Source organism: Oncorhynchus masou, unplaced genomic scaffold (genome assembly GCF_036934945.1).
Source record: "Oncorhynchus masou masou isolate Uvic2021 unplaced genomic scaffold, UVic_Omas_1.1 unplaced_scaffold_1165, whole genome shotgun sequence".
In the NCBI taxonomy this organism is placed as follows: Eukaryota; Metazoa; Chordata; class Actinopteri; order Salmoniformes; family Salmonidae; genus Oncorhynchus; species Oncorhynchus masou.
The window spans coordinates 155,284-172,539 of NW_027001411.1; the positions used below are offsets into that span (position 1 = coordinate 155,284).

Consider the following 17,256-nt stretch of genomic DNA (forward strand, 5'->3'; position numbering starts at 1 on the left):
CCTGATTAGTAGTAGTCCTATAGGCTACCTGGCCTGATTAGTAGTAGTCCTATAGGCTACCTGGCCTGATTAGTAGTAGTCCTATAGACTACCTGGCCTGATTACACATAGTAGTAGTCCTATAGGCTACCTGGCCTGATTAGTAGTAGTCCTATAGGCTACCTGGCCTGATTAGTAGTAGTCCTATAGACTACCTGGCCTGATTACACATAGTAGTAGTCCTATAGGCTACCTGGCCTGATTACACATAGTAGTAGTCCTATAGGCTACCTGGCCTGATTAGTAGTAGTCCTATAGGCTACCTGGCCTGATTAGTAGTAATCCTATAGGCTACCTGGCCTGATTAGTAGTAGTCCTTTAGGCTACCTGGCCTGATTACACATAGTAGTAATCCTATAGGCTACCTGGCCTGATTAGTAGTAGTCCTATAGACTACCTGGCCTGATTAGTAGTAATCCTATAGGCTACCTGGCCTGATTAGTAGTAGTCCTATAGGCTACCTGGCCTGATTAGTAGTAGTCCTATAGGCTACCTGGCCTGATTAGTAGTAGTCCTATAGGCTACCTGGCCTGATTAGTAGTAGTCCTATAGACTACCTGGCTTATTAGTAGTAGTCCTATAGGCTACCTGGCCTGATTAGTAGTAGTCCTATAGACTACCTGGCCTGATTACACATAGTAGTAGTCCTATAGGCTACCTGGCCTGATTAGTAGTAGTCCTATAGGCTACCTGGCCTGATTAGTAGTAGTCCTATAGGCTACCTGGCCTGATTAGTAGTAGTCCTATAGACTACCTGGCCTGATTAGTAGTAGTCCTATAGACTACCTGGCCTGATTAGTAGTAGTCCTATAGACTACCTGGCCTGATTAGTAGTAGTCCTATAGACTACCTGGCCTGATTAGTAGTAGTCCTATAGGCTACCTGGCCTGATTAGTAGTAGTCCTATAGGCTACCTGGCCTGATTAGTAGTAGTCCTATAGGCTACCTGGCCTGATTAGTAGTAGTCCTATAGACTACCTGGCCTGATTAGTAGTAGTCCTATAGACTACCTGGCCTGATTAGTAGTAGTCCTATAGGCTACCTGGCCTGATTAGTAGTAGTCCTATAGACTACCTGGCCTGATTAGTAGTAATCCTATAGACTACCTGGCCTGATTAGTAGTAGTCCTATAGGCTACCTGGCCTGATTAGTAGTAGTCCTATAGGCTACCTGGCCTGATTAGTAGTAGTCCTATAGACTACCTGGCCTGATTAGTAGTAGTCCTATAGACTACCTGGCCTGATTAGTAGTAGTCCTATAGACTACCTGGCCTGATTACACATAGTAGTCCTATAGACTACCTGGCCTGATTAGTAGTAGTCCTATAGGCTACCTGGCCTGATTACACATAGTAGTCCTATAGGCTACCTGGCCTGATTAGTAGTAGTCCTATAGACTACCTGGCCTGATTACACATAGTAGTAGTCCTATAGGCTACCTGGCCTGATTAGTAGTAGTCCTATAGACTACCTGGCCTGATTACACATAGTAGTAGTCCTATAGGCTACCTGGCCTGATTACACATAGTAGTAGTCCTATAGGCTACCTGGCCTGATTAGTAGTAGTCCTATAGGCTACCTGGTCTGATTACACATAGTAGTAGTCCTATAGACTACCTGGCCTGATTAGTAGTAGTCCTATAGACTACCTGGCCTGATTAGTAGTAGTCCTATAGGCTACCTGGCCTGATTAGTAGTAGTCCTATAGGCTACCTGGCCTGATTAGTAGTAGTCCTATAGACTACCTGGCCTGATTAGTAGTAGTCCTATAGACTACCTGGCCTGATTAGTAGTAGTCCTATAGGCTACCTGGCCTGATTAGTAGTAGTCCTATAGACTACCTGGCCTGATTAGTAGTAGTCCTATAGACTACCTGGCCTGATTAGTAGTAGTCCTATAGGCTACCTGGCCTGATTAGTAGTAGTCCTATAGGCTACCTGGCCTGATTAGTAGTAGTCCTATAGGCTACCTGGCCTGATTAGTAGTAGTCCTATAGGCTACCTGGCCTGATTAGTAGTAGTCCTATAGACTACCTGGCCTGATTAGTAGTAGTCCTATAGGCTACCTGGTCTGATTAGTAGTAGTCCTATAGACTACCTGGCCTGATTAGTAGTAGTCCTGTAGCCTAGTGGTTAGAGTGTAGGGGCGGCGGGTAGCCTAGTGGTTAGAGTGTAGGGGCGGCGGGTAGCCTAGTGGTTAGAGTGTAGAGGCTTCAGGTAGCCTAGTGGTTAGAGTGTAGGGGTTTCAGGTAGCCTAGTGGTTAGAGTGTAGGGGCGGCGGGTAGCCTAGTGGTTAGAGTGTAGAGGCTTCAGGTAGCCTAGTGGTTAGAGTGTAGGGGCGGCAGGTAGCCTAGTGGTTAGAGTGTAGAGGCGGCAGGGTAGCCTAGTGGTTAGAGTGTAGGGGCGGCAGGTAGCCTAGTGGTTAGAGTGTAGGGGCGGCAGGTAGCCTAGTGGTTAGAGTGTAGGGGCGGCCTGTAGCCTAGTGGTTAGAGTGTAGGGGCGGCAGGTAGCCTAGTGGTTAGAGTGTAGGGGCGGCAGGTAGCCTAGTGGTTAGAGTGTTGGGGTGGCCTGTAGCCTAGTGGTTAGAGTGTAGGGGCGGCAGGTAGCCTAGTGGTTAGAGTGTAGAGGTGGCAGGTAGCCTAGTGGTGAGAGTGTAGGGGCGGCAGGGTAGCCTAGTGGTTAGAGTGTAGGGGCGGCAGGTAGCCTAGTGGTTAGAGTGTAGAGGTGGCAGGGTAGCCTAGTGGTTAGAGTGTAGAGGTGGCAGGGTAGCCTAGTGGTTAGAGTGTAGAGGGGGCAGGGTAGCCTAGTGGTTAGAGTGTAGAGGCGGCAGGTAGCCAAGTGGTTAGAGCGTTGGACTAGTAACCGGTAGGTTGCAAGTTCAAATCCCCGAGCTGACAAGGTACAAATCTGTCGTTCTGCCCGTGAACAGGCAGTTAACCCACTGTTCCTAGACCAGTTAACCCACTGTTCCTAGACCAGTTAACCCACTGTTCTTAGACCAGCTAACCCACTGTTCTTAGACCAGTTAACTCCACATGGAGAAGGTTTGTAGGATGACTTGGCACTCCACATGGAGAAGGTTGGTAGGATGACTTGGCACTCCACATGGAGAAGGTTGGTAGGATGACTTGGCACTCCACATGGAGAAGGTTGGTAGGATGGCTTGGCACTCCACATGGAGAAGGTTGGTAGGATAACTTGGCACTCCAACTCCACATGGAGAAGGTTGGTAGGATGACTTGGCACTCCACATGGAGAAGGTTGGTAGGATGACTTGGCACTCCACATGGAGAAGGTTGGTAGGATGACTTGGCACTCCACATGGAGAAGGTTGGTAGGATGACTTGGCACTCCACATGGAGAAGGTTGGTAGGATGACTTGGCACTCCACATGGAGAAGGTTGGTAGGATGACTTGGCACTCCACATGGAGAAGGTTGGTAGGATGACTTGGCACTCCACATGGAGAAGGTTGGTAGGATGACTTGGCACTCCACATGGAGAAGTTTGGTAGGATGACTTGGCACTCCACATGGAGAAGGTTGGTAGGATAACTTGGCACTCCAACTCCACATGGAGAAGGTTGGTAGGATGACTTGGCACTCCAACTCCACATGGAGAAGGTTGGTAGGATGACTTGGCACTCCACATGGAGAAGGTTGGTAGGATGACTTGGCACTCCAACTCCACATGGAGAAGGTTGGTAGGATGACTTGGCACTCCACATGGTGAAGGTTGGTAGGATGACTTGGCACTCCACATGGAGAAGGTTGGTAGGATGACTTGGCACTCCACATGGAGAAGGTTGGTAGGATGCCTTGGCACTCCACATGGTGAAGGTTGGTAGGATGACTTGGCACTCCACATGGAGAAGGTTGGTAGGATAACTTGGCACTCCACATGGAGAAGGTTGGTAGGATGACTTGGCACTCCAACTCCACATGGTGAAGGTTGGTAGGATAACTTGGCACTCCACATGGAGAAGGTTGGTAGGATGACTTGGCACTCCACATGGAGAAGGTTGGTAGGATAACTTGGCACTCCAACTCCACATGGTGAAGGTTGGTAGGATGACTTGGCACTCCACATGGAGAAGGTTGGTAGGATAACTTGGCACTCCACATGGAGAAGGTTGGTAGGATGACTTGGCACTCCACATGGAGAAGGTTGGTAGGATGACTTGGCACTCCACATGGAGAAGGTTGGTAGGATGGCTTGGCACTCCACATGGAGAAGGTTGGGAGGATGGCTTGGCACTCCACATGGAGAAGGTTGGTAGGATAACTTGGCACTCCAACTCCACATGGAGAAGGTTGGTAGGACGACTTGGCACTCCACATGGAGAAGGTTGGTAGGATAACTTGGCACTCCACATGGAGAAGGTTGGTAGGATGACTTGGCACTCCACATGGAGAAGGTTGGTAGGATGACTTGGCACTCCACATGGAGAAGGTTGGTAGGATGACTTGGCACTCCACATGGAGAAGGTTGGTAGGATGACTTGGCACTCCACATGGAGAAGGTTGGTAGGATGACTTGGCACTCCACATGGAGAAGGTTGGTAGGATGACTTGGCACTCCACATGGAGAAGGTTGGTAGGATGACTTGGCACTCCACATGGTGAAGGTTGGTAGGATGACTTGGCACTCCAACTCCACATGGTGAAGGTTGCCTACCGCTGGATCAGCCTGTTACCAGCAACTTCAGAATCATAATGGCTGAACCCGAGAAGACCTGCAGCGGGAGGGAACCGTTTTTTTCCCCTTCTGGTTAGGCTATGATGATCTCTAGCTCCCTCTTTAGTCATTTTTGGCGTCTTCATTAAAAACATTTATCTCCGTGCTTAAAGCATCAGACAAGCTCAGTAGTCTACGTATGTATAGTGTTGACGTTGTATAATCAATGTGATGGAGTGTATTCAACCAACAGAGCATCAGAGTAGGAGTGCTGTCCATAGAGTCATATTCTTTATGACTCTATGGATGACTTGGCACTCCACATGGTGAAGGTTGGTAGGATGACTTGGCACTCCACGTGGAGAAGGTTGGTAGGATGACTTGGCACTCCACGTGGAGAAGGTTGGTAGGATGACTTGGCACTCCACGTGGAGAAGGTTGGTAGGATAACTTGGCACTCCACGTGGAGAAGGTTGGTAGGATGACTTGGCACTCCACATGGAGAAAGTTGGTAGGATGACTTGGCACTCCACATGGAGAAGGTTGGTAGGATGATTTGGCACTCCACATGGAGAAGGTTGGTAGGATGACTTGGCACTCCACATGGAGAAGGTTGGTAGGATGACTTGGCACTCCACATGGAGAAGGTTGGTAGGATGATTTGGCACTCCACATGGAGAAGGTTGGTAGGATGACTTGGCACTCCACATGGAGAAAGTTGGTAGGATGACTTGGCACTCCAACTCCACATGGTGAAGGTTGGTAGGATGACTTGGCACTCCACATGGAGAAGGTTGGTAGGATGACTTGGCACTCCACATGGTGAAGGTTGGTAGGATGACTTGGCACTCCACATGGTGAAGGTTGGTAGGATGACTTGGCACTCCAACTCCACATGGTGAAGGTTGCCTACCGCTGGATCAGCCTGTTACCAGCTACTTCAGAATCATAATGGCTGAACCCGAGAACCTGCAGCGGGAGGGAACAGATTTTTTCCCCTTCTGGTTAGGCTATGATGATCTCTAGCTCCCTCTTTAGTCATTTTTGGCGTCTTCATTAAAAACATTTATCTCCGTGCTTAAAGCATCAGACAAGCTCAGTAGTTTACGTATGTATAGTGTTGACGTTGTATAATCAATGTGATGGAGTGTATTCAACCAACAGAGCATCAGAGTAGGAGTGCTGTCCATAGAGTCATATTCTTTATGATTTTAAAGGTCAATCTGATCCTAGATCAGCACTCCTACCCTGAGAGGCTTTATAAGTACAGGCCCAGGTACAGAGGTGAAATATACCAAAGACCAGTGCTAAACCAATCTCTTTTTGGATGTGTCCATAAAGGCTGTACCACTACCAGCATGGCTACCAGCATGGTTACCAGCATGGCTCCAAGCATGGCTACCAGCATGGCTCCAAGCATGGCTACCAGCATGGCTACCAGCATGGCTACCAGCATGGCTCCAAGCATGGCTACCAGCATGGCTCCAAGCATGGCTACCAGCATGGCTCCAAGCATGGCTACCAGCATGGCTCCAAGCATGGCTACCAGCATGGCTACAAGCATGGCTACCAGCATGGCTACCAGCATGGCTACCAGCATGGCTACAAGCATGGCTACCAGCATCTTTGTTGGGTTAAGAGGTAGAGTTCTAGTTATTTAACCTATATGTCTCTGTTCCCTCAGGTGTGTACCACCACAAGCATGGCTACCACTACCCTCCAGGGGGCACCAAGCCCAAAGAGCCCCAGATGGATGAGGTGGTGCTGGGTGGAGGAGGAGGAGGCTCCAGGACCCAGGGGAGCGGCCTGTGGAATGGGGAGGCCCACCACTACTCTACCGGGAAGGGACGCAACTACGCAGATGGGGCTGGGACCATGGACGCAATGGGTTATAGGTTAGTACCTGGGGGGTGTTTATGTGTTATCAGTGTTGTCGTACTTGAGGCTAGGACTCGAACTAGACTCGGACTCAAGTCACGATTTTCATGACTAGAACAGTGCAGCCGCACTAATGTTGAACTCTGTCCACTAGCTAGTCTTACTGATGTAGAATACTGTCCACTAGCTAGTTTTACTAATGTAGAACACTGTCCACTAGCTAGTCTTACTGATGTAGAACACTGTCCACTAGCGAGTCTCACTAATGTAGAACACTGTCCACTAGCTAGTCTCACTGATGTAGAACGCTGTCCACTAGCTAGTCTTACTAATGTAGAACACTGTCCACTAGCTAGTCTCACTGATGTAGAACGCTGTCCACTAGCTAGTCTTACTAATGTAGAACACTGTCCACTAGCTAGTTTTACTAATGTAGAACGCTGTCCACTAGCTAGTCTTACTAATGTAGAACACTGTCCACTAGCTAGTCTCACTAATGTAGAACACTGTCCACTAGCTAGTCTTACTAATGTAGAACACTGTCCACTAGCTAGTCTCACTGATGTAGAACGCTGTCCACTAGCTAGTCTTACTAATGTAGAACACTGTCCACTAGCTAGTTTTACTAATGTAGAACGCTGTCCACTAGCTAGTCTTACTGATGTAGAACACTGTCCACTAGCTAGTCTTACTGATGTAGAACACTGTCCACTAGCGAGTCTCACTAATGTAGAACACTGTCCACTAGCTAGTCTCACTGATGTAGAACGCTGTCCACTAGCTAGTCTTACTAATGTAGAACACTGTCCACTAGCTAGTCTCACTGATGTAGAACGCTGTCCACTAGCTAGTCTCACTAATGTAGAACGCTGTCCACTAGCTAGTCTTAATCATGTGGACCATTACCATTCTGACCTGTGTGTGTGTGTGTTCCCTGCACCCCAGCAGTAAGGGTAGCACCCTATCGAAGCGTGGCTCTAAGAAGGGGGCGGAGCCGACAGGTAAAGGTGATGAGGGGCGTGTCCAGGAGGCCCAGGTACCGCTGGAGGACCTGGAGAGAAACCACAAGATACTGCAGTGGATGATGGAGGGGGAGGCACTACGACACAAGAAGAACACTCACGGGTAACACACACACACATACACACACATACACATACACACACCCACACACACACACACACACACACACCGTAGGACGCACTCTCTCAGTCCCTCACTTACTCCTCTTTCTCTCTCCCCATTCCCCTCTCTTTCTCTCGCCTTCTCTTTTTTCTCTCTCCCCCCTCCCCCCTCCCCCCCTCGGTTTCTTTCTCTCTCTCTCTCTCTCTCTCTCTCTCTCTCTCTCCCCTCTAGGAGTACCACAGGCTCCAGGAAGACCCAGGGGAGTGTGGAGCTGTTGAGACCCAGCTCTGTGGAGCGTCCTGGGGCAGTGCACCCCTGGGTGAGCGCCCAGCTGCGGAACAACGTGCAGCCCTCCCACCCCTTCATCCAGGACCCCACCATGCCTCCCAATCCCGCACCCAACCCCCTCACTCAGTTAGAGGAGGCCCGGAGGAGACTGGAGGAGGAGAGGAGGAGAGCCGCCCTGCTGCAGGCTAAACAGAGGTAAGAGGAGGAAGGGTTGAGGTTGGAACGAGGGGTTAGTGTTGATTAGGATCAGGGGGGTTCGAGCAGGAGGCCTTTAAGTCTCTAAGCAGTGCTGTCTGTCTCCTCTCCTCTAGACAGAAGTCTCTAAGCAGTGCTGTCTGTCTCCTCTCCTCCAGCCAGAAGTCTCTCAGCAGTGCTGTCGGTCTCCTCTCCTCCAGACAGAAGTCTCTAAGCAGTGCTGTCTGTCTCCTCTCCTCTAGACAGAAGTCTCTAAGCAGTGCTGTCTGTCTGTCTCCTCTCCTCTAGACAGAAGTCTCTAAGCAGTGCTGTCTGTCTCCTCTCCTCCAGACAGAAGTCTCTAAGCAGTGCTGTCTGTCTCCTCTCCTCCAGACAGAAGTCTCTAAGCAGTGCTGTCTGTCTCCTCTCCTCCAGACAGAAGTCTCTAAGCAGTGCTGTCTGTCTCCTCTCCTCCAGACAGAAGTCTCTAAGCAGTGCTGTCTGTCTCCTCTCCTCTAGACAGAAGTCTCTAAGCAGTGCTGTCTGTCTCCTCTCCTCCAGACAGAAGTCTCTAAGCAGTGCTGTCTGTCTCCTCTAGACAGAAGTCTCTAAGCAGTGCTGTCTGTCTGTCTCCTCTAGACAGAAGTCTCTAAGCAGTGCTGTCTGTCTCCTCTCCTTTAGACATAAGTCTCTAAGCAGTGCTGTCTGTCTCCTCTAGACAGAAGTCTCTAAGCAGTGCTGTCTGTCTCCTCTCCTCCAGACATAAGTCTCTAAGCAGTGCTGTCTGTCTCCTCTCCTCCAGACAGAAGTCTCTAAGCAGTGCTGTCTGTCTCCTCCAGACAGAAGTCTCTAAGCAGTGCTGTCTGTCTCCTCTCCTCCAGACAGAAGTCTCTAAGCAGTGCTGTCTGTCTCCTCTCCTCTAGACAGAAGTCTCTAAGCAGTGCTGTCTGTCTCCTCTCCTCTAGACAGAAGTCTCTAAGCAGTGCGGTCTGTCTCCTCTCCTCTAGACAGAAGTCTCTAAGCAGTGCTGTCTGTCTCCTCTAGACAGAAGTCTCTAAGCAGTGCTGTCTGTCTCCTCTCCTCCAGACATAAGTCTCTAAGCAGTGCTGTCTGTCTCCTCTCCTCCAGACAGAAGTCTCTAAGCAGTGCTGTCTGTCTCCTCTCCTCTAGACAGAAGTCTCTAAGCAGTGCTGTCTGTCTCCTCTCCTCCAGACAGAAGTCTCTAAGCAGTGCTGTCTGTCTCCTCTCCTCTAGACAGAAGTCTCTAAGCAGTGCTGTCTGTCTCCTCTCCTCTAGACAGAAGTCTCTAAGCAGTGCTGTCTGTCTCCTCTCCTCTAGACAGAAGTCTCTAAGCAGTGCTGTCTGTCTCCTCTCCTCTAGACAGAAGTCTCTAAGCAGTAAGAAGCAGGGGTCACAGTGTGAGAACGTAACTGTGGCGTACTACTTCTGTGGCGAGCCAATCCCCTACCGCACCACGGCCAAAGGTCGCGTGGTGACCCTGGGACAGTTCAAGGAGCTACTCACCAAGAAGGGCTTCTACAGGTGAGAGGTCGTCGCCGTGGAGATTAAGCTCTGGAGACCATGGTGGTGTCCCACATGGCGTCCTGTTCCCTACGTAGGGCACTACTTGTGTGTTTATTCACTGTGTGTGTGTGTGTGTGTGTGTGTGTGTGTGTGTGTGTGTGTGTGTGTGTGTGTGTGTGTGTGTGTGTGTGTGTGTGTGTGTGTGTGTGTGTGTGTGTGTAGATTCACTGTGTGTGTGTGTGTGTGTGTGTGTAGATTCACTGTGTGTGTAGATTCACTGTGTGTGTGTGTAGATTCACTGTGTGTGTGTGTGTGTAGATTCACTGTGTGTGTGTGTGTGTAGATTCACTGTGTGTGTGTGTAGATTCACTGTGTGTGTGTGTGTGTGTGTGTGTGTGTGTTGATTCACTGTGTGTGTGTGTGTTGATTCACTGTGTGTGTGTGTGTGTTGATTCACTGTGTGTGTTGATTCACTGTGTGTGTGTGTGTGTTGATTCACTGTGTGTGTGTGTGTGTTGATTCACTGTGTGTGTGTGTGTGTGTGTGTGTGTGTTGATTCACTGTGTGTGTGTGTGTGTGTTGATTCACTGTGTGTGTGTCTTCTAGGTTCTACTTTAAGAAGGTGAGTGATGAGTTTGACTGTGGCGTGGTGTTTGAAGAAGTCAAAGAGGACGACGCCGTCCTGCCCATCTACGAGGAGAAGATCATCGGTAAGGTGGAGAAGGTGGACTGAAACAGGAAGTGGAGCCGGGAGGAAGTAGGAGGTGGAGGAAGGAACAATGACGCAGAGAAAAGACTGAACCGAACCGGATGAAGAGGAGGTGGAGAGAGTGGTTCTGGAAGAGGAGGGGGGGATGAAGAGGAGGTGGAGAGAGTGGTTTTGGAAGAGGAGGAGCGGAGGGGGGGTGAAGAGGAGGTGGAGAGAGTGGTTTTGGAAGAGGAGGAGCGGAGGGGGGGGGGTGAAGAGGAGGTGGAGAGAGTGGTTTTGGAAGAGGAGGAGCGGAGGGGGGGGGGTGAAGAGGAGGTGGAGAGAGTGGTTTTGGAAGAGGAGGGGGTGAAGAGGAGGTGGAGAGAGTGGTTTTGGAAGAGGAGGAGCGGAGGGGGGGTGAAGAGGAGGTGGAGAGAGTGCTTTTGGAAGAGGAGGGGGGGATGAAGAGGAGGGGGTGAAGAGGAGGTGGAGAGAGTGGTTCTGGAAGAGGAGGGGGGGATGAAGAGGAGGGGGTGAAGAGGAGGTGGAGAGAGTGCTTTTGGAAGAGGAGGAGCGGAGGGGGGGGTGAAGAGGAGGTGGAGAGAGTGCTTTTGGAAGAGGAGGAGCGGAGGGGGGGGGTGAAGAGGAGGGGGAGAGAGTGCTTTTGGAAGAGGAGGGGGGGTGAAGAGGAGGTGGAGAGAGTGCTTTTGGAAGAGGAGGAGCGGAGGGGGGGTGAAGAGGAGGTGGAGAGAGTGCTTTTGGAAGAGGAGGGGGGGTGAAGAGGAGTTGGAGAGAGTGCTTTTGGAAGAGGAGGAGCGGGTGAAGAGGAGGTGGAGAGAGTGCTTTTGGAAGAGGAGGAGCGGAGGGGGGGGGTGAAGAGGAGTTGGAGAGAGTGATTTTGGAAGAGGAGGGGGTGAAGAGGAGTTGGAGAGAGTGCTTTTGGAAGAGGAGGGGGTGAAGAGGAGTTGGAGAGAGTGCTTTTGGAAGAGGAGGAGCGGAGGGGGGGTGAAGAGGAGGTGGAGAGAGTGCTTTTGGAAGAGGAGGAGCGGAGGGGGGGTGAAGAGGAGGTGGAGAGAGTGCTTTTGGAAGAGGAGGGGGGGTGAAGAGGAGTTGGAGAGAGTGCTTTTGGAAGAGGAGGAGCGGAGGGGGGGGGTGAAGAGGAGGTGGAGAGAGTGCTTTTGGAAGAGGAGGGGGGGTGAAGAGGAGTTGGAGAGAGTGCTTTTGGAAGAGGAGGAGCGGGTGAAGAGGAGGTGGAGAGAGTGCTTTTGGAAGAGGAGGAGCGGAGGGGGGGGGGGTGAAGAGGAGTTGGAGAGAGTGATTTTGGAAGAGGAGGGGGGGTGAAGAGGAGTTGGAGAGAGTGCTTTTGGAAGAGGAGGGGGGGTGAAGAGGAGTTGGAGAGAGTGCTTTTGGAAGAGGAGGAGCGGATGGGGGGGGGTGAAGAGGAGGTGGAGAGAGTGATTTTGGAAGAGGAGGAGCGGAGGGGGGGTGAAGAGGAGTTGGAGAGAGTGCTTTTGGAAGAGGAGGGGGGGTGAAGGGGAGTTGGAGAGAGTGTTTTTGGAAAAGGAGGAGCGGAGGGGGGGGGTGAAGAGGAGTTGGAGAGAGTGCTTTTGGAAGAGGAGGGGGGGGGTGAAGAGGAGTTGGAGAGAGTGCTTTTGGAAGAGGAGGAGCGGAGGGGTGGGGGGGTGAGACAGAAGAATGGAATGGTACAGAATGTCACTGCCTCCTGGCTCCAGCGTAGAGGAACACGTGTTTGGAAACGAGGATGAGACAGAAGGATGAAGGGATGAACAAGGTGTCAAGCCGTTCTAAACAGTCTTCCTGTCCTGCTCTGGGGGAGGAGTCGTTGTTCTCCTTCCAGAACCAGCTGCTGCTAAGTTGCCATGGAGACGTCATGGTGCTCGGAACAGGATGACGGCTGAGTTCCATTCCGGAATCTCACTCCCTTCAGTCCCTAGACTCGTCACTGAGGGGGCAGAGGGGATTAATGCGGCCCAACTAGCACCCTGGACCCCAGTGATCATCATCTAGATTCAACCACAGGCGGATTTTTTAATTTTCTCGAGTGGCTGGTCAGGGGACCTGAATATAATTACATATCATTTGTGGAATGCAAATTGACTGCAACAAGCCCAAACAAAGAGAGAATTTGACTAAAACATCATAATTTCAAACCTTGCTTACATTTGTATACAATCACATATCTATACATTATGCCTGGGAATACTTATGGAATAGCGAAATTAAAATCATTTGGAGCTGAGAGACGGTGTTTTTTTTTTTTACAAGCTTTTGTGTTCCAAAATAAAAGCCCTACGGTCCCTGGTCACTATAGGGAATAGGCTGCTGTTTGGGACGTGAAACGATGAGGTGAGGATTTTCACCGTGGAGCGGGAGGCCTTCATCTCCTCAACACAATAGCATCATCATGACATCATAATGACGACATAATGACGTCATAAAGAACCTTCACGCTCCCTCCTGTGATGTCACCTAGTGATGTCAAAGCATTCTGTTCAAACAAACACGGTTGTATAAAACCTGTTTACTGCTGTATGTTTTTGACACAACGCTACGCCGACGGACATAAAAGGAGAAGTAGTCTGTTTACCTGTAGACGTTATTCGTATTTTTTTCTGGCTGGGTAATGTACAGGTACTAGTAGGTTTTAACACATGTACAGGCTGGGGGGAGAGTCCCAAATTGTACCCTATTCCCTTTCTAGTGCACTACTTTTTAACCAGAGACCTTTGGCAAATGGCACCCTATTCCCTTTCTAGTGCACTACTTTTAACCAGAGCCTATAGGGCTAATGGCACCCTATTCCCTTTCTAGTGCACTACTTTTAACCAGAGCCCTTTGGCTAATGGCACCCTATTCCCTTTCTAGCGCACTACTTTTAACCAGAGCCCTTTGGCTAATGGCACCCTATTCCCTTTCTAGTGCACTACTTTTAACCAGAGCCTATAGGGCAAATGGCATCCAATTCCCTTTCTAGTGCACTACTTTTAACCAGAGCCCTTTGGCTAATGGCACCCTATTCCCTTTCTAGTGCACTACTTTTAACCAGAGCCTATAGGGCTAATGGCACCCTATTCCCTTTCTAGTGCACTACTTTTAACCAGAGCCCTTTGGCTAATGGCACCCTATTCCCTTTCTAGTGCACTACTTTTAACCAGAGCCTATAGGGCTAATGGCACCCTATTCCCTTTCTAGTGCACTACTTTTAACCAGAGCCCTTTGGCTAATGGCACCCTATTCCCTTTCTAGTGCACTACTTTTAACCAGAGCCCTTTGGCTAATGGCACCCTATTCCCTTTCTATTGCACTACTTTTAACCAGAGCCCTTTGGCTAATGGCACCCTATTCCCTTTCTAGTGCACTACTTTTAACCAGAGCCTATAGGGCAAATGGCACTCTATTCCCTTTCTAGTGCACTACTTTTAACCAGAGGCTATAGGGCTAATGGCACCCTATTCCCTTTCTAGTGCACTACTTTTAACCAGAGCCCTTTGGCTAATGGCACCCTATTCCCTTTCTAGTGCACTACTTTTAACCAGAGCCTATAGGGCTAATGGCACCCTATTCCCTTTCTAGTGCACTACTTTTAACCAGAGCCCTTTGGCTAATGGCACCCTATTCCCTTTCTAGTGCACTACTTTTAACCAGAGCCTATAGGGCTAATGGCACCCTATTCCCTTTGTAGTGCACTACTTTTAACCAGAGCCTATAGGGCTAATGGCACCCTATTCTTTTTCTAGTGCACTACTTTTAACCAGAGCCTATAGGGCTAATGGCACCCTATTCCCTTTGTAGTGCACTACTTTTAACCAGAGCCTATAGGGCAAATGGCACCCTATTCCCTTTCTAGTGCACTACTTTTAACCAGAGCCTATAGGGCAAATGGCACCCTATTCCCTTTGTAGTGCACTACTTTTAACCAGAGCCTATAGGGCAAATGGCACCCTATTCCCTTTGTAGTGCACTACTTTTAACCAGAGCCTATAGGGCTAATGGCACCCTATTCACTTTCTAGTGCACTACTTTTAACCAGAGCCTATAGGGCTAATGGCACCCTATTCCCTTTCTAGTGCACTACTTTTAACCAGAGCCTATAGGGCTAATGGCACCCTATTCCCTTTCTAGTGCACTACTTTTAACCAGAGCCTATAGGGCTAATGGCACCCTATTCCCTTTCTAGTGCACTACTTTTAACCAGAGCCTATAGGGTAGGAGTCCACTCTGTGAAATAGGGTGCCATTTGGAATGCTGCCAGTGTGTTTCTAAACCATCAAAGCTTGGGCTTGTCCCAAATTACACCCCATTTCCCCCAGCTAGTGCACTACGTGGGGGGGGAGAGGGTGCGTTAGGGTGTGGTTTGGGACTCCTTGTGTTTTTATATGTAAAGGTAGATATTTGAAAGCCAGATGGCTGAGTCCTGTGAGGGCTGTCTTCATGTTTTTCCGGGCAGTCCAGACGTCTTCTCCAGGAGACGCTTCATGTCTATTGTCCTGTTCAACTGCCTCTGGCTGTTTGTCCCAAAGGGCACCCTATGTAGTGTGATACGTTTGAACAGGGTTCATAGAGTTCTGGTCAGAAGTAGTGCACTATATAGGGTATTGTGTGCCCTTTGGGACATAGCTTCTTACTTATGTCTAGCCCTAACCCCCAACACTCTAGGTTGAAACCCCCTACACTCTAGGTTGAAACCCCTCTACACTCTAGGTTGAACCCCCTACACTCTAGGTTGAACCCTAACCCCTACACTCTAGGTTGAATCCCCTACACTCTAGGTTGAATCCCCTACACTCTAGGTTGAATCCCCTACACTCTAGGTTGAAACCCCTACACTCTAGGTTGAAACCCCTACACTCTAGGTTGAAACCCCTACACTCTAGGTTGAAACCCCTACACTCTAGGTTGAAACCCCTACACTCTAGGTTGAAACCCCTACACTCTAGGTTGAACCCCCCCCTACACTCTAGGTTGAACCCCCCTACACTCTAGGTTGAAACCCCTACACTCTAGGTTGAAACCCCTACACTCTAGGTTGAACCCCCCCCTACACTCTAGGTTGAAACCCCTACACTCTAGGTTGAAACCCCTACACTCTAGGTTGAACCCCTCTACACTCTAGGTTGAAACCCCTACACTCTAGGTTGAACCCTAACCCCCTACACTCTAGGTTGAACCCTAACCCCCTACACTCTAGGTTGAACCCTAACCCCCTACACTCTAGGTTGAACCCTAACCCCCTACACTCTAGGTTGAACCCTAACCCCCTACACTCTAGGTTGAACCCTAACCCCCTACACCCAAGATTTGGAGTGGGGGCTAGGAATCGGTTTGGAATTTGAAAACTGTCTGTCGATCATTAATGTACTGCAGCTCTCCCCAACTTCTCCCCTCAGACACCCAGGGCCTGTATCTGTTTCAGATCGAAGCTGCTCCATAGCAGAGCACAGATCTGGGATCAGTTTACCCCTAACCCTGTCATGTGTCTCAAGTGACACCCTATTCCCTATATAGTGCACTACTTTTCACCAGGTTTCATAGGGCTGTGGTCAGAAGTAGTGCGTGATATAGGGAATAAGGTGTCACTCTCCGGAGAGGAAACTGTCTTAGGATCTGTTTTTATTTTTATTTTACTCCAAGGTTCCTGGACTATGTGTATGTGTTCTATGTACTACGTTGTATTTCTACAATGAACTGATCTACGGTGCGTGGATCTATGTAAAGCCAAAGAACATTCGTAACCTGTCTGTGTCTGGACACTGTCTGTACATCTGTCTGTACATCTGTCTCTGTCCGTACAGTTAGTCCCGTTGTGAAATATCTTGTTTTATTGTATATCTGTCTGTTTGGCAGAAATTAACTTAGTTATCCCAATGTCCCTCAATAGTCCAGTCTATAATGTGGAGTTAAATGTATTTGGTTTTAAATCAACTTCTGGAGAAACAGTGCCTGAAGGTGACTTGTACTCAGATCTGGTCGAAGAGGGTAAATACACAATAGGAATATTTCATCCCCAAAAAATCCAAGATGGTGACCCACTCTAAATCCAAGATGGTGACCCACTCTAAATCCAAGATGGTGACCCACTCTAAATCCAAGATGGTGACCCACTCTAAATTCAAGATGGTGACCCACTCTAAATTCAAGATGGTGACCCACTCTAAATCCAAGATGGTGACCCACTCTAAATCCAAGATGGTGACCCACTCTAAATCCAAGATGGTGACCCACTCTAAATTCAAGATGGTGACCCACTCTAAATTCAAGATGGTGACCCACTCTAAATCCAAGATGGTGACCCACTCTAAATTCAAGATGGTGGTTCCACTATCTCCCCCTCTGAATTATAACGTTTTAGATGAGAAAATGTTGTTTTTCTGTCCAATAAATCGGCAAGCATGTTCTCATTTTATATAAAATATATTTTACGATTATACGTTGGATTATACCTGATTTTAGTTTTAAACTACATTGCCCCTTCTGAATGGTATTTAATGCTGTGTTATTGGAAGTATTGGGGGGGGGTGTATCCTGGGTGTGTGCCTTTTTAATCCCAATCACTGATTGTCATAACCTGTCATTACATGCATTAGCCTCTCGGTGCTGTTGTTTTTTAAATCACTGTCATTTCATTTATTATTTTCAACCAACAATTACGCTGTGTCGGTCTCGACGAGCTCTTCACTATGTAAATATGTACATTGTCATATTTCCTATGTTTCAGTCGTCAACCCGCTGCCAGCCAGCCAGTCTCTGAGGTTTATAAACTACAGATGACACAGATTGCTGGATTCACTTTGTACAGTTCTTTTTAAAAAGGTACTTCGTCAATAAATACATTGAATAAAACATGA

At 49.0% G+C, this 17,256-nt stretch overlaps 1 protein-coding gene and 1 long non-coding RNA gene across 5 annotated transcripts in view; both read left to right on the plus strand.

The window, feature by feature from the left end:
• LOC135529499 (axin-1-like) overlaps positions 1-10,562 on the plus strand; it is a 32,456-nt gene extending 21,894 nt beyond the window's left edge. For 3 of the 4 annotated variants that reach the window (XM_064958191.1, XM_064958190.1, XM_064958193.1), the window contains exons 10-14: positions 6,398-6,608; positions 7,537-7,716; positions 7,948-8,199; positions 9,559-9,720; positions 10,309-10,562. In XM_064958191.1, coding sequence (XP_064814263.1) covers positions 6,398-6,608; positions 7,537-7,716; positions 7,948-8,199; positions 9,559-9,720; positions 10,309-10,435 — 932 coding nt within the window. In that variant the 3' untranslated portion in view covers positions 10,436-10,562. The remainder of the gene's footprint in view (positions 1-6,397; positions 6,609-7,536; positions 7,717-7,947; positions 8,200-9,558; positions 9,721-10,308) is intronic. The other variant, XM_064958192.1, reaches the window with a different exon arrangement.
• Positions 10,563-12,061: 1,499 nt separating this feature from the next.
• LOC135529500 (uncharacterized) lies at positions 12,062-17,256 on the plus strand. Its single transcript, XR_010453705.1, has 2 exons — positions 12,062-15,348; positions 15,395-17,256. It is a non-coding gene; the product is annotated as an uncharacterized LOC135529500 (long non-coding RNA).